This window comes from Fundulus heteroclitus, chromosome 23 (genome assembly GCF_011125445.2).
Source record: "Fundulus heteroclitus isolate FHET01 chromosome 23, MU-UCD_Fhet_4.1, whole genome shotgun sequence".
NCBI classification, from domain to species: domain Eukaryota; kingdom Metazoa; phylum Chordata; class Actinopteri; order Cyprinodontiformes; family Fundulidae; genus Fundulus; species Fundulus heteroclitus.
This window is the reverse complement of record NC_046383.1, coordinates 26,771,786-26,791,271: the sequence shown is the minus strand read 5'-3', so window position 1 is coordinate 26,791,271 and position 19,486 is coordinate 26,771,786. Positions and strand designations below refer to the sequence as shown.

General features: G+C 40.6%; 1 protein-coding gene across 1 annotated transcript in view; it reads right to left on the bottom strand.

Annotated features, from left to right (window-relative positions):
- Nucleotides 1-8,513: 8,513 nt before the first annotated feature.
- ctnna1 (catenin (cadherin-associated protein), alpha 1) overlaps nt 8,514-19,486 on the bottom strand; it is an 83,961-nt gene continuing 72,988 nt past the window's right edge. The window contains exons 17-18 of the mRNA XM_012867916.3: nt 11,180-11,314; nt 8,514-10,231 (exon numbers count right to left, since the gene is read on the bottom strand). Of these exons, the coding sequence (XP_012723370.1) occupies nt 9,941-10,231; nt 11,180-11,314 (426 nt within the window). The 3' untranslated portion in view covers nt 8,514-9,940. The remainder of the gene's footprint in view (nt 10,232-11,179; nt 11,315-19,486) is intronic.

Here is a 19,486-nt window from a genome sequence, read left to right as displayed (position 1 = left end):
TTTATTTTCTTTTTATTAGGGTTTTGTAGCATTAGATCTTTTTCTTTCAAGAAACTGATTTACAAGTTAACTTTAGCGATGAGCCATCACCATAAAAATTTACAGTAATGCTAGAAATCTGTTACTCTGTGTGTAATGTTTCTTTATAATATGTGAGTGTTTATGTTTCCCCAGCTAATCTGCTTTTGCTGAGTTTTTCCCCTTTCAGCCGCGGACTTTGGCATTAGAGGACATCTGTAACAAATTCCTGTTCAAACGGCTTCCTGCAGATAAAATTGTTATTAATGCGTCTGTTTTTGAATATTGGCGTCCTATAAAGGTTAAACTAATGAATACGGGACAATGTTTGGAAGACCTTGAAACTAGATTAAACACATTCCATACCTCTAAGTTTTGACTTTGCTCTGTAATTATCCTCTAATAACTCGAATGGAAAGCTTCTCTTGTCTGACGGCTTCGCTACAAACGTACAAATGCACTGAATAACAGAGCCTCCCTGTGTGTTCGGAGAGTATCAGATGTCCCAAATAACTGACAGCCTATTCTCTGTGTCCTGCTGCTCTCTCAGATCCTGTGAGAAGCTGCTGACATTTTAGTGAGGGCTACTTTATTTGACGTGATTGCTCTCTGGGATCTGTGCGGTGTGGGTTTAACGGTCCTTTCAGATAGTTGTACCTGCTATTTTTACACTCCGCATAACCGAGCTCAGTCTGAAAACAGCCAAGCGACAGAAGGATGCTGTAGAAACTCAGCTCTCTCCTGTTTACATCAAGAAATAACCCCTTCTGAAGCCCCTGCACTCTGATTATGGATGGCGTAGCTGTGCAGTTCTGAGTTCAGCCCTGTTTTCTCCCGGTTTTAAAAATAACGCGCATCCCTGGGACCTGGGAGAACTTACCCTATTGATTAAACTGTCATACTTAACCACTGTGATTGATAAAACTTCATTCAAACATGTCATACAATGACAGCGTTTTGACTGATGCAGCACAACAAAAATAGAGCAGAGGGGAGGGTGTGGGTGGGGGAGACCAGCAGCTGGGTCTGCGACACGAGGAGCTGCTCGGTATTGTCGGCTCGGTGTCATATTTATATTCAGAAAGCTCGCACAAAGAACACAGCATTGTCTCTCCCTTCGGGCCCTCGGCTGATTCAGGTCCCCCGGTTCAGAGCATCAGAGGGGAATCCATCCTGTTATTATCTGAGTCTCCTGTGGGAGAACCTTATTTACAGAGAAGCGTGGCCCTCGGGGCAGCTGCGGTGGGGGTCATGCTGTCTGCAGACAGTGGGATGAAACAGCAAACGAGGCTTGGATTGAAAGACGTGCCATCTCTTGCGCAAATGTTTCACATCAAATGAAGAACTTTAGCATTATTTGCTATGATATTTATCACCCTGACACAATGCCCTGATAACGTTATTCACTCTTCACAAAAGGATTCCACCAAAAAGCCCTCTGAGGGTTTTATAAATATATTCCAAGGCATGCAGAAGTCTTAATAGCTACATTTATCACCTTGACAGTGTTGCAGAATTGAAAACAGAGCTTTGTCATGTGTGGAGAGCACTGTGAAGTGCTCTACTTGAATCTGAGCCATCATCGTTCCCAGCGCGTATAGAGGGGAGTCCCTTGCATAAAAGGACAGGAAATGCAAGCCGGGTGAAAACAGGGAAAGAAGAAAAGTGAATGTAGAAAAACTAAAAATGTAAAGTAACTAATGTAACTAAATTTCATTTAAACAACACGAGGTACTGGTTGTCTGTTCCACTTCCACAAACGCTTTATATGGAGAAGTGTTTCATATTCGCGCAGCAGGAGAACCCTGGCAGCATAACGTTACAAGCACCTGCCTGAGACTGCGCTGGTTGCATTTTTGCTGCCTAAACAGCCCCGATGGGGCCTTGTCTGTCCTGCACATTATATAGACGTTAAATTAGACTTAGATCTGCGGAGTTTGGAGGCCAAGTCAACTCATTGAACTCATTGTTGTGCTCTTCAGGGTGCATTATCCTGCTGAAATAGGGCACAGCCCGAAGGGAATAGTCTTTCCAAAAGGGTGTGCATGGTCAGCAACAATATGTAGAAATGTGGTGCCTGTCAAAATAACATGCACGTGGATGGCAGGACCAAGGTTTCCTCAGGAAAACACTGCCCAAAGCATCAATCTGGTTTTGTTAACTTGCCTTCATCCCATAATGCATTACGGTGCAACGTGTTCCCCAGCCAAGCAATGCACATAACCCGGGCCATCTACGTGTTGTAAAGAGATTTTTGTTATTTTTTAATGTATTTTACTGTGAAGCACTATGTGACTGCTGCCTGAGAAAGATGCTTTATAAATAAAGTGCAATTACTTGTTAAGGCGCAGTGTTGGAAAAACCTTTATGACCAATTGTTAGTCAAATTAAATCAACATTCTCAACAAATAATTACAAATAATTACAAATGATTACATGCAAACTACAGCCCCAGTTTTTATTTTTAAGTGAAGACTGATTTCAGCTGTATTGCTTTATATCCCTCTCCTCTAACAACCCTTTTGCTTTTATGGTAAGTTACGAAAATATATAAGGTTTTATGCTACTACTTACTTTATACAATTACTGTAGACTTGCTATGTCCTTCAGTCACCACAAAGGGGCGGTAGTGCCAGAACTGCTCTAGTGTAGTTTGGAGGTTTTGTAAGTCTATTAGTAAGATGTCTCTAGTTAACTATGAAATAAGTTGTGTTGAATTGAGAACGCAAAAATGATAAACCAAGGACAGTATCAAGTCAAAGTCTTTTTTATCCTTGGGAGAAATGTGTTGTGAAGTTAGACAGCACAGTCAAAATGGAGGTCAGTGTCACTGTGAAGGCTACTGGCCTAAATGGGGTTGGCCACCCAAAATAAATTGTGCTTAGGACCTTGTACAACCTTGACCAGGCTTCAGCTCTTTTCTTTATTGTCATTTTAGGTTTATTTTTCTTTCCAGACTCAGCTTTCTTAGCCTTGGTTGTGTACACAATCAAGAAATTTGACTTTGGTTACAGTGCTCGAAGCATACAGATATTGAGTATAAATACAGACATTGGGTATAAAAATCTACAAGTGTGTGTTTTTTATTTAGTTTTTCTTAACAAGTAAATACAAAGGGAGATTGTGATATACTTATTTTGTTTTGAAACAGTGTAGCTCAATATTATGGCTGTAAATTGTTCATTGTGTTCATCAGAGTGACGTTGTGGGGGGGTGGGGGGGTGGGGGGACTGTCTTGTAAATAGGGCTCTATAGTGCTGACCTGAAGGTAAGTCTAAACAGTTTGGTGCAGGGTGTGTGGGGTCTGCAGAGATGTTAGCTGCCCTTTTCCTGACCCATAACTGTACAAGTCCTAAATGAAGGGCAGTTCAGCCCTGATGAGTCTCTCTGCAGACCTAATTGTTTGTTGCAGTCTGGACCTGTCCTGTTTTGTGGATGAGCTAACCCACACAGTGATGGACGAAAACACATCAGGCTAAGTAAAGGCAGTTTAGAAGATGACCAGCAGAAAAACAGAAGGGTTACTAGGAACAGAAAGTGATCCACACTAGACATAGATTTTCGTGAGGAAGGTGAGGATATCTAAACACCAGTCACTTAAAGGATTTCATGATCACACACTGTGGTGGTGCATTGGGGACTGGGATGATGATGGTGTGTTTAAAGCAGAGGGGAACCTTACAGCTCCTGCGGCTTGTTGAAGATCTGAGTGAAGATTGGAGCCAATTGGTCAGTGCAGGTTTTTTGGAAGAAGGGGGGAATATCGTCAGGTTCTGGAGCTTTGCCAGTCTTCTGACCTGAGAGACCCTAATTACATCTTTCTCAATGATCTTTGGTGCAGGACAGGTAGGGGGTCAGCTGGGAGAGGGGAGGAGGTTGTAGAGTTGTTGATGTGGGTGCAGATAGTCATTTTGTGTGGAAGAGAGATGTGAATACCTAGTTTTCACACTGACAGAAGCAGCTTTTGAGGTCACCAGCCAGTGAAGGCATCATCACAGCATGTGGGGACAGATTCCTGAGGATTGCCATTGTCTTCAAGGTTCTACAAGCTGTAGCAGGGTTACCACCTTCTGGCTGTAGCTTATTTTAACTGCCTGATCTCCTTTCCCTTTTTTTGCCATTATCTTGCCCGCTTGTGCAGAGCACGGTCCACACTGCTGTAAGCCTCTTCTGTGGTCCAGCGTAACTTCCTCTATGTAGATAAAAACTATTGTTTATTGTGGCTGCATGTACAAAAGTACTTTCCTACAAAAAAAAAAAAAAAAATGTATAATGTCACAGCATCATTAAATGCTTTCAGGTTGGTGGATGAAGCTTTGAAAACACACCAATCCATGCAGTCAAAGCAGGGCTGGAATATCTGCTTTGACTTATCAATCCACTTCTTAACGATCGGCCCAGAGGTTTTTTAGTTTCTGCCTGTAACTTGGAATGAGTTGAAGCTGGAACTGTGTAGCATGCTCTTTTTTTAAAGACTGCAGCAATAAATGGTCTAGATCAGAGGTCTTCAATGAGGGGATCACAACTCCTGGGGGTTTGTGGAGATACTGCAAGGGGGATCATGAGATTAAGTCCGGCCCCCACCCCTTTAGGCTGCTAAAATTCCCAAGAACAATGATGAGAGTATGTGGATTTTTTTTTTGTCCATGTCTGGTATCAGTCAAGCAAGCTGTTTTTCAGCCTCTGATGTGTAGACTTGTTGTGGGATGTAAACATCGGCCAGAACAACGAGTACTCCCTCTGTGATAAAAAGGTTTACAGAAAATAACTCCAGGTGAGGACTGCAACACTTTGACATCAGAACACCAAATTTCATTTAGTTAAAAGCAAATTCTACCCCCCTTGTGGTCCGCTCAAACAGCTGGAAGCCCGGCATCAAGTGTTCACGTTTTGGGATGTGTTTGCCGTGCCACATTTTGGTGAAGCTAAGGGCAGTAGATGTGCAGAAGTCCATGTTTCTTGTACTGAAAAGGAGCAGCTTGTCCGTTTTGTTCACACTTTCCCCGCATTCGGAGCTTGACAAGCGCGCCTGCAAGTTTCCCATGTCTGGTAAATCCCACGAAGAGCTGCTGTGCTTCCAACTATGATCCAAGAAAAACTCTCTATCAATGAAAACCAGAGAAAAACTGCCCAGAGAGGACCACCTGATGCTTAGTGGTTGCTTACTGGTGAAAGGGAATGCACTAAAGCAGCAAATACACAGATCTGGTTCTGATCTTTGGATGATTTTCATTACTCCCTGCATTGTATGAATCAATCTGCATAATATTTACTGCCTCTGATTACAAGACCTCCACAAAGAGCCAAAACCTCCATCTGCTGGGTGAGAGTAAAGGGGTTTCTGCATGTGGAAAAATTAGCATCCTGTGCTGTACAAGTCTCTGATTGTTTACACCAACAAATAATTTAAATAGAAACAAGTTAGTGCAAAAAACACAGTGAAATTGACTTATTTTACACATTTGCTTCACACAGAAGCAAACAGAGAAGGGTCATGAGTGATGTTAGCCACATATTATCATAGTTAACTGTCCCCACTAACAATGATAAAGTCAGACTTTGTTACCCCTAGTCATTTCCATTGCCTATTCATACTTTGATTCAAAACATGCAAAACACAATTGTTGTCCCAGTATCCTGGAGTGCAAGAAAGCAGTAACAAAATCATTGGCTTGATTAGTTTGCTGGAAAAGACAAAAAAGAAATTAAGTGAATGAATATATGTTCCCTGACAATCAGCTGATTGTGACCAGTGTGGACCTGGATGAAGAAAAACAAGCTGCTGTCTCGGGGCAGTGATCAGCACCACATGAGACTGGACAGCTCCACCTGGGGCAAAGTGAGGTATAAAATCAGCCCCCAGTGGACCAGGAGTGGAAGTATCATGTAAAGCAGCTGCAGTCCAGCGCCTTCTGCTTCCACTCATACTGTATGGTCTGAGTCCTCTGTGACACGAGTAACTTGGAAATTTAATAAAGTTTAGTCACTGCTAAAGAATTTTACTTCTTACTGTTTTCGATTTATTTCATGAAAGAAATGCGAGTGAAGCGAGTAGACTTGGGTAGAACAGACCATGATGTTAAATTTTCTACAGGCATTAAATTTCTATCACCTTATTAGGTTGCCTTTGATCCAATTGTTTGTTCTTGTCTGTAATATTTTCTTCATGAATTGCAGCTTGATTGGCCATATGTTACATCAGCACAGGATTCTAAGTTTAAACTTTAAGCCTTTATTCCTCCTTCTTCCAAAAACGGATTCATTCAAACCAGCACAAAGCATACTGTTGTACAGTGCTAATTTAAGTGGGACATATAATTGTTTATATTGACCCTTTAAACATAATATCTATCTAATCTTTCCAGAGAGCTTGTCTGCAATACCTGAACCCAAAGCGACAACACTGTCTAACATTTAAACACATTATGAAAAAAAAAAAACAATATGTACAATAAACCCTAAGATATACAAAAAATTCTGTGATTTCACCAAAAAACTTAATGAATTTTAACATTAACAATTAACCAATGGGAAGATAGATCTTGTATTTATCTAGCTTCCATAGCCTCTACAAGGCAGCTAATCTGACTACAGTTACCCTCTAGGTCTTGGTTTGTCAGATCGGATATACTAATTAGATGGCTTCCTTACAAAAATCATCTTATATGGTTTCATTAGAGTGTTATTTCACATATTGTGTCACTCCAGTCTATCTTTTAATACTTATTTTTGGCTTGTTGTACAGTTTCAATGCCAATGTTTTGGGGCGGCTGTCGCGCGTGTCCAGGCTTTATCTAGATGTTAAGAGGTGGCATGACGTATGTCCCATTTGCCAGGAAAATATTAGAAGACTTCAACATAAAAAAGGTGTTTGCAGGTTTTGTGTGCTCCATAATGAACATGGCTCACTGGGAAACCCATTCAAACAGAACCGTTGTTAGCGTTACTGAGTCACACTGTGATTCTTCTGCTTTGAGGTCAAAAGCTTTAACACAGCTCTCTGCAGTGGCTGTTTATTCCATGCAAAAAATGCAGTGAGTAATGACTCATTTAGCTGCGTGGTCCTGTATTCATGCAGTATGCAGTGTATCCCATTTCAGCTTACGTTACTGTTTTCTAAATTTTATGTCCCATAATATACCCTCAGGGGAGTATTAACTATTACCCAAGATATGAAAGGTTTTAAAAATCATTTATGAGCTCTGGGAAGTTGTATACTCACCCTGCATTTATTTTAGTGCTTAATCCACCTTTGTGTCCCCCCCATGACTATTCATTTCTGAGCATTCCAACCTGCATATATACCACAATGCCTTTTCTGAGTACATGTGCCACATAAAAATTTAAATATAAGAAAAAGTTCAATATCTTTTGTCACACTAAAAAAAACTAGGGTAGATTTATTCAAAAATGGAATGAATTATTTAAAGCCTTTTATTTTGAGGATCAGCCTATAGATAATGAAAATGACAAATTAAGTGCCTCACAAAATTATATTGAATAAGATCAATAAAATAAAAAAACTAAGGTTCCAAACTGCCATCGCAGTATCAGTGTGCAATATTGCTATTGCAAAGTGATACATAGAGCAGTATTTTAAAGAATATATTTCAAGTCAGGAGACCGCACGCTACACATCCACAATATATCTGGCCAGTTCGATGGACTCCAACTTGGATTTTATACAATATAATCTTTGGAGAAAATGAATCCCCAATTTTCATATTGCTGTAACTCCTAAGAATTACTGGAAATATATCACAAGCAGGTTTTGCTGATGGAAACTAAATTTCCGTTTTAAAGTTTAATTAATCTTTTAGTGAAATCCTAATTTCCCTAATGCACCTTTACATTAAGGTTTGTGGTTGTAATGTGACAAACCGTAAAAGTGTGAGGAGTTTGCATACTTAGCGTCTTAGTTTTGAATTCTTGAATGTTGGAAATTTAAACAAGTTGGGATATTTTTTTCACCAGTAAATAAAGCTGAAAAACTTGATGCTAAAAGAAACCCGGAGTCTGAAGAGGTGAAGCCGTCTACTCTGAGCCCCTTCAATTATGCTGCTGCCGCACATCAAGGAGACATTTTGTTCCAAATTTTAGGATGCAGCCGTCTGACTCAGAGCAAAACTTTCTCAGACGAAGCGGCGCAACACTAAACGAGCCGTTTAACGTTGAAAGGGGCGCGTTTTTATGGGAAAATTAACCGCAGCACTAGAGCATCCCAATTACATGTTGAAACGGCATACTGTAGACTGCCCCCAAGTCAGCAACAAAGACTACAGGGAGATATGCATATATAATTCATTGTTATGAAACAGTGCATTGTTAAAAGGGGGAGGAGGGGGGTTACTTTGAAGGGCTTTTAGTTTTCAGATAAAATGCAAAACAATAATAAAATCTAGAAAAATGGCAACACACTGCATGATTTTAGAGCACTGAGGGAGAAGAAAGGGACAAACAGAAGAGATTGCAGTAGACAAAGAATGCAAAGCAGAATGGATTGAAGTTGTTTATTTAAGATATAAATCAGGCACATTAATATAAGAAATGTATGCGCTAATAAGTAAATTCTCAATTATAATAAACAAAATCCACAGCAAAGTAGTTTAATTTCACTCAAGATTCAAACCAAAACAATAGAGCAAAAGATTAGGAAACAATCCACTGACATTTTCTGTTTCTGAGACCACCTTTAAAAAGAAAATCCGTCCAATAACCTTCCACGTCACTCCTGCTAGAGTTCAGATGTTATCAGGAAAGCAAAGGTTTGTCTCCAAGACGAAAGCAGCAGGATCTCAAAAGTGTTGCTGTGGACAAACGTACTGCTCTAAAGCAAAGACCGGCATGACTCTCTGCACCTTACAGCTCCATCCCACTGGGTCCAGTTGGATAAACAAAAATACATTACACATTTTAAAAAGGCATTTCATTTTAAAGCTCTACCATGTGGAAAAAATACAGTTTACCGTTTTATAAAGATTCTGATATAAAATCTTAGTGTTCAAGCTCAAGGACAAGAAATACAAAGTTTAAAGGCAAACTCTAGACTGAAGAGAATATATTGATCCCCTTGAATTAAATGCGTTCAGAATGTGGAGATGCTTGGTCTCACGGTAGCAAATGAAGCTCAGTGGCTTTGGAAAGTACCGACGCACACTCGGCTCAACCTGTAGCCCCTCTGGGCTCTACCAAACGCCCAGGAGTTGGGGGATCTTTAAAAGCGGGACTACAGCGAATGGATGTTTGTTCCTTATGTATCAAAAGTAGCTGTCATGGAATAAAACAGGAAGAGTGGTTGACAAACTTGATTTGAGATGAGAAACTGAATTGAACTACTAAAATGCTAAAGCAGAGACACAAAACGGATAAGTTGGAAGTTATTAGTTGTTTAAAGTGGCTTCAGAACAATATTTTAAGATTCAAAGCGGCGAGCGCATACAGAAACTGCCTGAAGTTGGTTCTTTAAGGACGAAGCAGGACTGAATATCTCACTAATAAAGTTACTTTACTGCTTAAAATAAAAAGGGGAAGCAAATTTTGCATAGTTGATATTTGCAGTCTGCACAAAAAACATAATGAACCCTCCAAATGTTTTACATAAAAAATGTTAGAAAAACAAAATTAGCCCCCCCAAAAAAAACCAAACAAACTTGGAATCACTTTCTGTATCCACTTTTTCCTCTCATATGCATGAAAGGAAATAAGTCCACCCAGCTGGTTTCCCTTCTGACAGTACGCTCTACAGAAGAGCCGGTAATGCTACGAATTAAAGCAAACGTGAGTGGTAGGAATGAGGCAGTGGAGGAGTACAACAGGTCAACCAAAGAAGCTGCACAAACACAGGACAGCTGTGATTCGACTCGATAAAAGGCTCTATCTATCCTAAACTTATGGTTACATAGTCTCCTCCTGGGGGGGGGTTCTAGATGCTATCCATGGCTTTGAACTCGCTCAGAGCCTGCACAGGGTTAACATGCTTCTTGTGGGAGGATCTCTTGACTCGGTTGGTCTGCCCGTCGTCCTGCTTCTCCCTCTTCACCAGCGGCTTCTTCTCGGGAGCTTTCATTCTCCAGGCGACCGCTGGCATGTTGGGGGCCTCTACGTTTTTGTTCTTTTGGTACTTGGTGGAGGCGACGTAGGAGGCCTTGACAGTAGACACCACGGCGTTCATCAGGTTCTTGGCTGCCTGAATGAGGGACATGGCGCTGTCCAACTGAGCAGAGAAGAGAAGGGAGAATCTTGTTAGCCTCAAGTGAATGCAGAAAAACAAAGGATGCCATTTTGATTTTGCACTATTTGAATTCCTGTGAAGTGAAAAGCGAATGGCCATCTCTCTTAATGTCTTCTGCTTTTTGGCAACAACAACAACGAATAAAAAACAAACACGTAAAATTCAGACGTATGCAGCGGGGGATCCCTGTCTGGCGAGGTTCAGAATATTTAAAAAGGTCACACTAATTTAATCTGCTGGCTGGACAGCTCCAGAGACACTAGTGAAGCTCAGATAGTGTTGGAGGGTTAGTCTCGCCTCTGTTCCTTCAAGAAGAAGGGCAAAAATGCTGATATCCTGCTCACTCAGGTACAGTGCTGTAATCATTTTAAACGGTTAAGTGGTTAATTGCTGCTTTAAGGCATGCGAGCGCCAGCTTTGAACGTCGCTAACTTAGAAGGTGGAAAGGTTGGCAAATGTTAGCTCTACACAGGCTGGCACGTTTCAGACATTTATTCAGCTTCCTGATTAATTTCAAACAGGACATTACACATCACTGAAGAAAAAAAAAAAAAAAAAAATCAGGTTTGACCGCCAACAGCCAGCGTTCATCAGGTTTAAATACATGTAATGTATTTCGGAAAGAAAAACAATTAAGAGTTTAGAAATTAAATAGTGCATTCAAATTATTTGTTTTTTTTTTAAATAAATGTAAAAAAAAAAAAAAAAAAAAAAATCTCCATTTACACCACACATAAAGTGTGTGACCATGAAGCTTGAGGAAAATGCTGACTGCAATGTGCTACAGAAAGTTTTCACTCTCTGCTCTTTTTAAACTGGCCAACATCTGTACCAGCATCTGAATTCATCTGATTTCTTTAACCTATTCCCAATATTCTTTCAGCAGTTAACCAAAGAGATGATTGGTTTAAAAGAAGAAGCTGGACTCACCCCAGACACAACCAGCTCTCCTCCCAGGTTCTGAACTTCAGCCTTGACTTTACTGCAGATGTTGAGCTGGTGGCAGTACAAGGCGATGCGCTGCAGGTAGGCCAGCAGGTCCTGCTTACAGGAGGAGTCGGGACACTATGGGAGACAAAAACAACACGAGATGGTTAAATAACGTGTAAAAACATGTCTGCACATCTGAGCTGGTAGTAAAAAAAAAAAATGATTGTCTTTGTTGCTTTTGTCACAGACGCACTAATGTGCATATCTGTGTATTTCTTCATTCATCTCACTCTTTATCAGGATAAGATAGTAGCAGTGTGACAGGTAGACGCCCACACTATGAACACACTCGCAGCCAAAATGACAAACACACGCCCACAACCTGCTGTCTTGTCTTCACAAGGTTACAGTGTGATCACTTAACGCACAATGCAGATTGTGCTGCCGGGCAAATAGCGCTGTCAATCAGCTGCTGTGGGGGGTATTTCACCAAAGTCTTTGTTACAGTAGACAGGAAATTGGATGTTTGTTTGGAGACAGAAATGCAGTTTTGTGAAGGCATGAAGGAAGCTTCTCGTCAAACTGGGGTTCTCTTTACCTCAATGTTTAAATTTGGGGGGGAAATAAGTCTTTAATGAGATTACCATTACTTTAATTCCTTCAGTTTGGAAATGTACAGCAGGAGAAAAGTGTAGGGCTCAACAAAATCTCTTTCACCAAATTGATTTCCATTTATATATTTTTTTTTAAATCAACTCTTTTACAATGTAACAGGGTCTAATATGATTTATACACGATTTCAACAGTTCAAAAGCATGTTTTCATTAAATCAGGACCTTCACCGGTTGTGTGATGAGCTAAATGGCAGTTTTATATTTAATTCAAAGGCAGTCCTTTTATAAAATGAGTATATATCAGTACGCTACCTCCAGTAGCGTGGCTTGTGTCCTATACAGACTCACCAATGACTTTCAGGCATCACAGATGTTCATTATGGTCATTTTTCTTTTGACAGCAGTTTTGTTTCGTCACTAGAGTTCATGCAGATCAGTCTTCTCTGCTCCATCAGAGTTAAAAGGGTCTCAGAAAGCTGATCTATTGTTCTCACGCTTTGCTTCAAAACACACTGGCACATACATGCCTCCTCTCTGAAGTTATGACTGATGTTGATTCATGTTTTCTGGTTCACGCTTAACTGAGTGCAAATAAAACGTAGAAGAAGCCGTCACCACAGCTTCTTAAACATTTTTACTTTCTTAAACATCTTAGTTGTTAAGAACTAGTGTTTCAGCTGCTCTCTGCTCAGACCTTTCCTTCAGGTGAGAAGGGGAATGACGCCTCAGCTGAGCGGCTCCATCTTTCACTGTGAACCTCATTGGAAAAGTTTAAAACCTTACTGTATCAGTGACATTAAATTCCTCAATATGTGCATTTTGTGCATTAAGGAAGTCATTCAGGAAACAAAATAAGGAAAAGTAATTTCGTTTGTTGATTTTTACTTGGTCATATGGAGCCAAAAATCTAAATTTGATGAATTGCACCATCCTAGCCTCATTTGCTGTAAAATGCAGATCTTGATTGGAGGGAAGTATTGGCAGAAAAAAAGCAAAGACCCAGACCTCAATTAAATCTGTGAGTAAGAGGGCCAGCATGGAGGATCAAGCTGCACCAGACAATGATTTTAACACTGCTGGTCTGCTAAACAGCAGTAGCATTATTACAGCATTTGTTTTGGGGTCTTTATTTGGGGAGGGGTTGCACAGGCTTGGATAAGCATTTGTGAATAAAAATGAACGGGCTAAAAAGTTCTGGCAAAATAACTTAGACTCCTTGTAAGTTTAACCCTAAGCTTAAAAAAAAGCCTCTGATTTCAGCTTCAGAGAAGACAAACTGTCAAAAGACCGCTAGGTACACTACAGTCACTAAATTGCAGCCAGGACCCCCCCTCATCAACTTCAAGAAATACATTATCATAAAATCCACTTTAAAGTGGCAGCATGTGAAGAACCCCATAAATGCATCTCATTTAGCACTGGCAATCTCTTTGAATCATTTTATCTCAACGTAATTAGACTTGGGCTCCACCGTTTCCAATCCCTTTCCTGGTTAGCTAAACAAGCCCCCTGCCAGCACAGTAATTAGGCCACAGTACTCTTCTTAGCTGCTCATCAAGTGAAGGATGTAAACACTTTGATGGGGGCCCTGACGCTTTAAATCAGATCAGAATGACCTGAGTCACAAATGGTTTATCAGTAATGATCAACAGACTGACTTTGGTACAGATCACAGCCTGCCAGCTTTTCGCATCATCTACTAAACACACCGCATATTGCAAAAAGATCATGGCTGACAACGCGAGGGAGCAGGCCAAAAGAAAATACTGACTCAAACGCCAGGGTTTCAAGGAACTTGGCTGCCGCACGGGGACATTCTTTAAAAGTATCCAATTCTAACGTGCTGGGAGAAGGTGAACTTAACAGCAGCCCATCTTTTAATTTACTACATTTATTTAAAAAAAAAAACAGAAGCTAAGCTTTTTTTTTTTTTTTTTAAACTAAATTATGGTCAAAAACCAGCATGAGCCTGTAGACAGCATAGGGGCATTTTCTTCCAGGGTTGCCCCATATTCAGCTACATTCATTTTAACACATACCTGCCTAGTCTCTGCTGAAGGGGGGAAAGCAGTGCTGCCCCTCCCCCACATGTTGCTGGACTCTGCCAGTCAGCTGGCTGAAAGAAGGCTACTAAGCAGCTGTTTGAGAATATGCTGGCGGTGAAAAAGATGGACAGGCATGATGTGGAAATGCCGAGTGTCGCTATGATAAAAAGGTATTAGGGTGACAAAACTACAGCTGCAAAGCCAAGAGCTGCAGTTGTGTTAATCAGTCAACTGCAGGCTCTACCAAGCAGATAGCCCAGCTAATTAACCAGCTTATTTCAGGGTGTCATGCCTGTGCTGCTTTATAAAGAGCTGATATATGCAATGAGCGCTTCAAAATATTTAATTTGTGGATATTTATTCTATATTTTTGCTTAAGGGTATGTATAAAAATAAGCGCTGTGGATAGCATTTTAACGGTCCAACATGCTAAATTGCGTTTGCAACCGTGTGAATAATTTCTCCCTTTCACTTTTGAATCAGAGCCATCAGATCGCTTGCAGTTCATTTGTCTAAACCTTCGTGTAGAACACCGAGTACCTTCAGTACGAACACCAGTTTCACAAAATGTGAGAATCTTACGCAGACCTGTTTCCACTCAGGACAGCAGAATATTTACAGTCCTTACAACCACACAAGCAAAGCAACATTAAAGGTTTTTTTAATGCAAAGGGGGAAAAGGGAAACAGGAGGAATCATGTTTTTCGGACACTTCAAACAGACTGACTTGTGACGCATCTAGCCCTGCTGAGCACGTCGGTATTCCTACCGGGGGTCTGGAGTGCTCCGCTGAATCTTGCACTCGCTACCAGATAGAAACCCAAGCATGCATGGACGTATTAACAAATTACCCTGGCCAGCACAAGCCCTCATTCACACACATCTGAAATCAGAGCATTAGAAAACATTATTGATCACTGTACGTGCATAATTATCACCATCATGAGTGCTGAATAATACCTGGGCGAGCTAAGGAGTGAGAGAGACGAAAGACTTTGTCATTTTATCGCAGAAGCCTATGTAAAAGAAGATGATGGGAAACAGAGCTGGAGGGGATGATCATCTTACAGGAAAGGACCAAAACACGGCCACTGAACTGGTGAAAAGGGAAGGGGGTGGGGGTGGGGGGGGAGTTACAAACGGCAAGAAAGAACCAGAGAAAAATCAGGAGAAAAGACAAGGATGAAGAGTCAGCCAGAGGGGAAACAGTGTGGAGGAGTAAATAAGGGAGAAATCCGACTGGGGAGAAAAAGAACAAGAGGATTCAACTAAAGTTGGGAGGGGCATTAAAGTCAGAGTGAGACAGCCAGCGCGCAAAAGTGTGCATGCACAGAGGCACACATGCAAATGCAGAGACCTGCGATGAGGCTGAATGCAGCAGCCATGCTAATGAAGGCTGGGGGAAGTATTCAGACGGCAGAGAGCAGGGCACTGTGAAAGCATCACTTGTGCTCATACTCGGTTCAGCTGCTGGCTTCCCTCAGCACTCAGGAAACTGTGGAGCGCTGCGCCGACTGTCACATGTGAATACTTAAATTGTACCGAGCGGGCAGAAGGAAATTGTTTTTGTGAAGCAAATGGGACGTAGGCTTTTGATCAGTGGGGCGGCGGTCGTTCCAGATCCAGATTAAACGACCTTAACTCAGCTATATTCAAGTAACTAGACTTACTTCAGAAATATGAAACTCTTGGGCATACTGACTCAGCTTATGTGCACGATTTCTGCTGTTTGTTCCACATGCTAAAACACTGCTGTGTCCTTTCAGTCATACCCATAGAAAACACCTAATGACATTAACAACGATCATCATTGTTCAGTCCGAGTCCTACTAAAAAGAGTCCTTTAGGCCTTACGTCGAGTGTGTTTGTGTCCAGTTGTAGAAAGAGATGGGAAAGCAGGAGGTGGAGGAGAGACTTCAGCACATAATTCTTCTCAAGGCAAACTAATAGAAAAGGTGAGTCACCACCTTTAAAAAAAGGAAAAGGAGCCAGCAGTGCAGGCTGAAATGTCAATGATTCCTGTATGGTTGTTGTCCTCTCACTGCTTGCTTTTTAAAACATGAAAAGGTGGATTCAGGCCAATATGTAGCTGAATAACACTTCAGATTTGTCAAATAAATCTGATACATTAATGACTTCATAGTTAAAAGGGCTTCATTTAAATTTATGTTGCCTTTCCCCTACATGCAGAAAACGCTTTAAGCAAAATGTGAAAAAAAACAACCTTAAAATGTTTCATTAACCCAAACGTCCAGACAGTGTGCAGCATGTGGTAGAAAGCCCCATCCCAGCGCTGTGTATAAAGTAACAACCTCTGATGTAAATGATGAACAGGACGGTCAGGTCTCATCAATGGAAATGCCACGCAGTTCCACTGGATTCCATTACACAGGCCTGAGACGCGCAGAGCGCCTGAGCCGCCGCCAACCAGCGCTGACCTTTCTGGACGCATCACCCAAAGGAAATGCCAGTTTGCAATATTTACTGACAAGGCCGCATCCTAATGTGTCACTGCCAGCAACCCGGTGGGGAGGGCCGCGGGTACTGAACCCAAAAAGTGTTTTCCCAGGTCGGCTCATCACCTTTCACGTGCAGCGAGAACATGTGAACTGTTGCTAGGAGATCTAAGTAGGTGAAGCTTTTCCTTTACAGCGTTTAGAGGAAAATAACTTTACCTTGAAGGTAGAGATGAACATTGGATTTTTTTCAAGCATCTCAAAAAACTATCAATAAAATAAATAGCAAAACATCTTTTTCCACCGATTTATTCAGTTTAATTTATCCTCCAATACACGTTGATACAACTCACAAGAAGCTGATCTACACAAGTTTTTACCACCTTAGGAGAGCACCTAAAGTTTTACCAGGTAAAGAAGCACAAGAAATAATAATACCTCCATCAGACAAATTATTTATTATTTAACATCCCTGCTGGTTTGTTATTCGTTTGAAGTGAAAGGAAATAATTATAGCCCCTGCAGCAAAAGGCATTATAGAAATGCTGATGCCCCATTCCTGTTCATCTCAAAATGAATTAGAACAACTCGCACTAGGTTTCTGCCAACAAGTCAAGTTGCAGTTTATGTCCAGGTCTGCCCAGAAATAACACAACCCTTGGCAAAAAATATGTAATCACACCTCTAAGAAAGAATGTTAATTCAGCTGTTCCCCCCCTGGCAAGAGAAAGGTACAGCAAGTTATATTTCAAACCTAAATATTTTGACTTTGTAAAGAAAAAAAAAATGGCGGAGCAGAATTAAACACATTTAATGCCTTTCATATAAAGACGTATTCAGATCAAGGAGATGCAAAACTATAAAACTGCATTGTAATTTGCATTTTTAGAGCATATGACGACACAAGTGTAAATATGCAAATGAGGCCGCAGTTAAGAGTCCTCGTGGATCTCAAAGAGCTGTTGCAGCGTTCTGATTGAAAGAAAACAATCGTGACATGAGAGCTCTCAGCTGAAACTATGGAAAGCATTATGAAAGGCCTCCGAGAAGACGATTTAGCTTCTGTGGTTGTGCAACATTTTGTCTGCACTTTGAAGTATCGGATGGTTGTAAAAGGGAAACAAGCAGGCAGACAATAGCACCCAGCCAGGCATCAAGACCAAGGAGGGCCCAACATGTTTCACGTGTGCTCCTGCTCCAAGACATCAGATTAGTTAGTTTGGGTGCAATTCAACAGAGATGGCTGCCTGCAGACAAGCACATTTGTGGACAGTGTGACAAGGGCCTGATGAGATGCAGTCATTGCTTCATCAGTAAACACACAGGTGCACATTGACATCTTAGGCAACGCTCATCCCATCAATCAAAAGGAGGCTTGACAATGATATTTTTCAGGATGATTAAGTGAACCATCGTGCTGAGGGATGAAAAGTACATTAAAAGAAGAGCAGAACTCAACATAGCCTGAATCTGTCTGAATCCCATTTTGACTGGAGATTTATCGTGCAAACTGAAGGACATTGTCAATAGCGAGAAACCATGCAGCAAAAGCAATTTAACAACAGTTATACCACAAAGTTGGAAACTGATGAATTAAGAATAAAACTTAGTAGCCAAGGTCATGTTCCAGGAAACGCAGTGCCATAAAGCTTTGATATGCAGTAATAAGTACTAATTGGGATTTGTTGCCCTTTTTGTGGTTAAGCTTTCAGATGAAGGACCAACTATTTTATCAATTTTCACACTTATTCGGCTAAAATAATCCAAGCAGGAGACACTTTTTATTTAAAGAAAAAAAAAGGAAAAAAACATCCTAAATGTAGCAATTCCCTATATTTAGTTGAGAGATGTGCATGCCGTGTTTGACAGAAGTGAACATAAGCTGCTTTACAGAAACAGCTGTTCAACATGTTTCACAAAAGGATTAAAATCAATCAGCAGTTTTTTTAAGGCCAAGCGCCAACATTAGTCACTGCGCTGTATAATGGCTTCTTTCTTTTTAAGAGAAAAAAGAAACAGTGGAGCTGATTTCTGGTGCTAAAATGTGACGGGTCTGAAAAAAAAATGCAGAGGTCATAGATGTCCTTATAGCCAGTGGAAATGACAGATTGAAATCAAAGACAAAGTTTGAAAAGATAAGGAAGCAACCCACTGAAGAGGCCATTTTATTTCTCTAGGTAAGAACTATGATTCAAGATACGGCTAAGCAGTGACAGGAGATGATCAATCCCAGCAGTGGCCTGAAGACACTTCCAGATAAATACACAGTTTCATGAAAAATGAAACACTAACTGGAATTTAAAAGCTGTAAAAGTTGAGCCAGTATAAACAGTGTATTGGTAGAATATAGAAGAGAGGAAAGAGCTCTGATGATATTGAAAAGCTAAATACAATTATTTCAATGTATTTTCTGTCTACAGGTGTATCTTAAAAACTATCGAAAAGTTACATTTCAAAAAGTAAAACAGATCAACACCAAGTGATGATTTCATTTTCCAGCATCATTTGGCTCCATCCAGCACTACCAAAAGAACCAGAATCTGCTTTAAAGCACCACGGTATGACTGTTTGATTGGCCAAAGAAGTACCCCGACCAAAACCCCAAAACAGATCTATGGAGCGCTATCGAGAGGAAGACGAGACACCAGAGCCAACAATGCAGGTGATGAAGGCCGCTATTAAAGCAACCTGGGCGACCTTAACAGCTCAGCAGTACCACAGGCTGATAACCTCCATGCCACACTGAAATATTTCATGCCCTACTATTTAATGTCTGCACTGTATAGTTCATCAACATACTTTTAAGCATGCCAACATGTCTGTGCATAAAATGTTTCATATATTTGTTATAAGTAATGCCAAATTTTTTGAGTCCCTGAATTTTGTGTCTTCGTTTGGTATATAACATAATCATCAAAATTAAAACAAATGCATGAAGATAGTCTGTATGATTCTGTAAAATGCACGGTTTCACATGTATATTTGGGAATAAACAAAACATTTTGTAACTTTGTATTTTTCATTTATTAAATAAAAAAGAAAAGGTAAAAAAATAAATCCACCACGAGCCAGAATCAATGGCAACTGTGCTCAGCCTAAGTGTTGCTATAATCATCAAATGCAATCACCAAATGCTTGGTTTTTGGACTGAGCCATTTCTACTGCATTTGCAACTGGCAACATGACTGACAG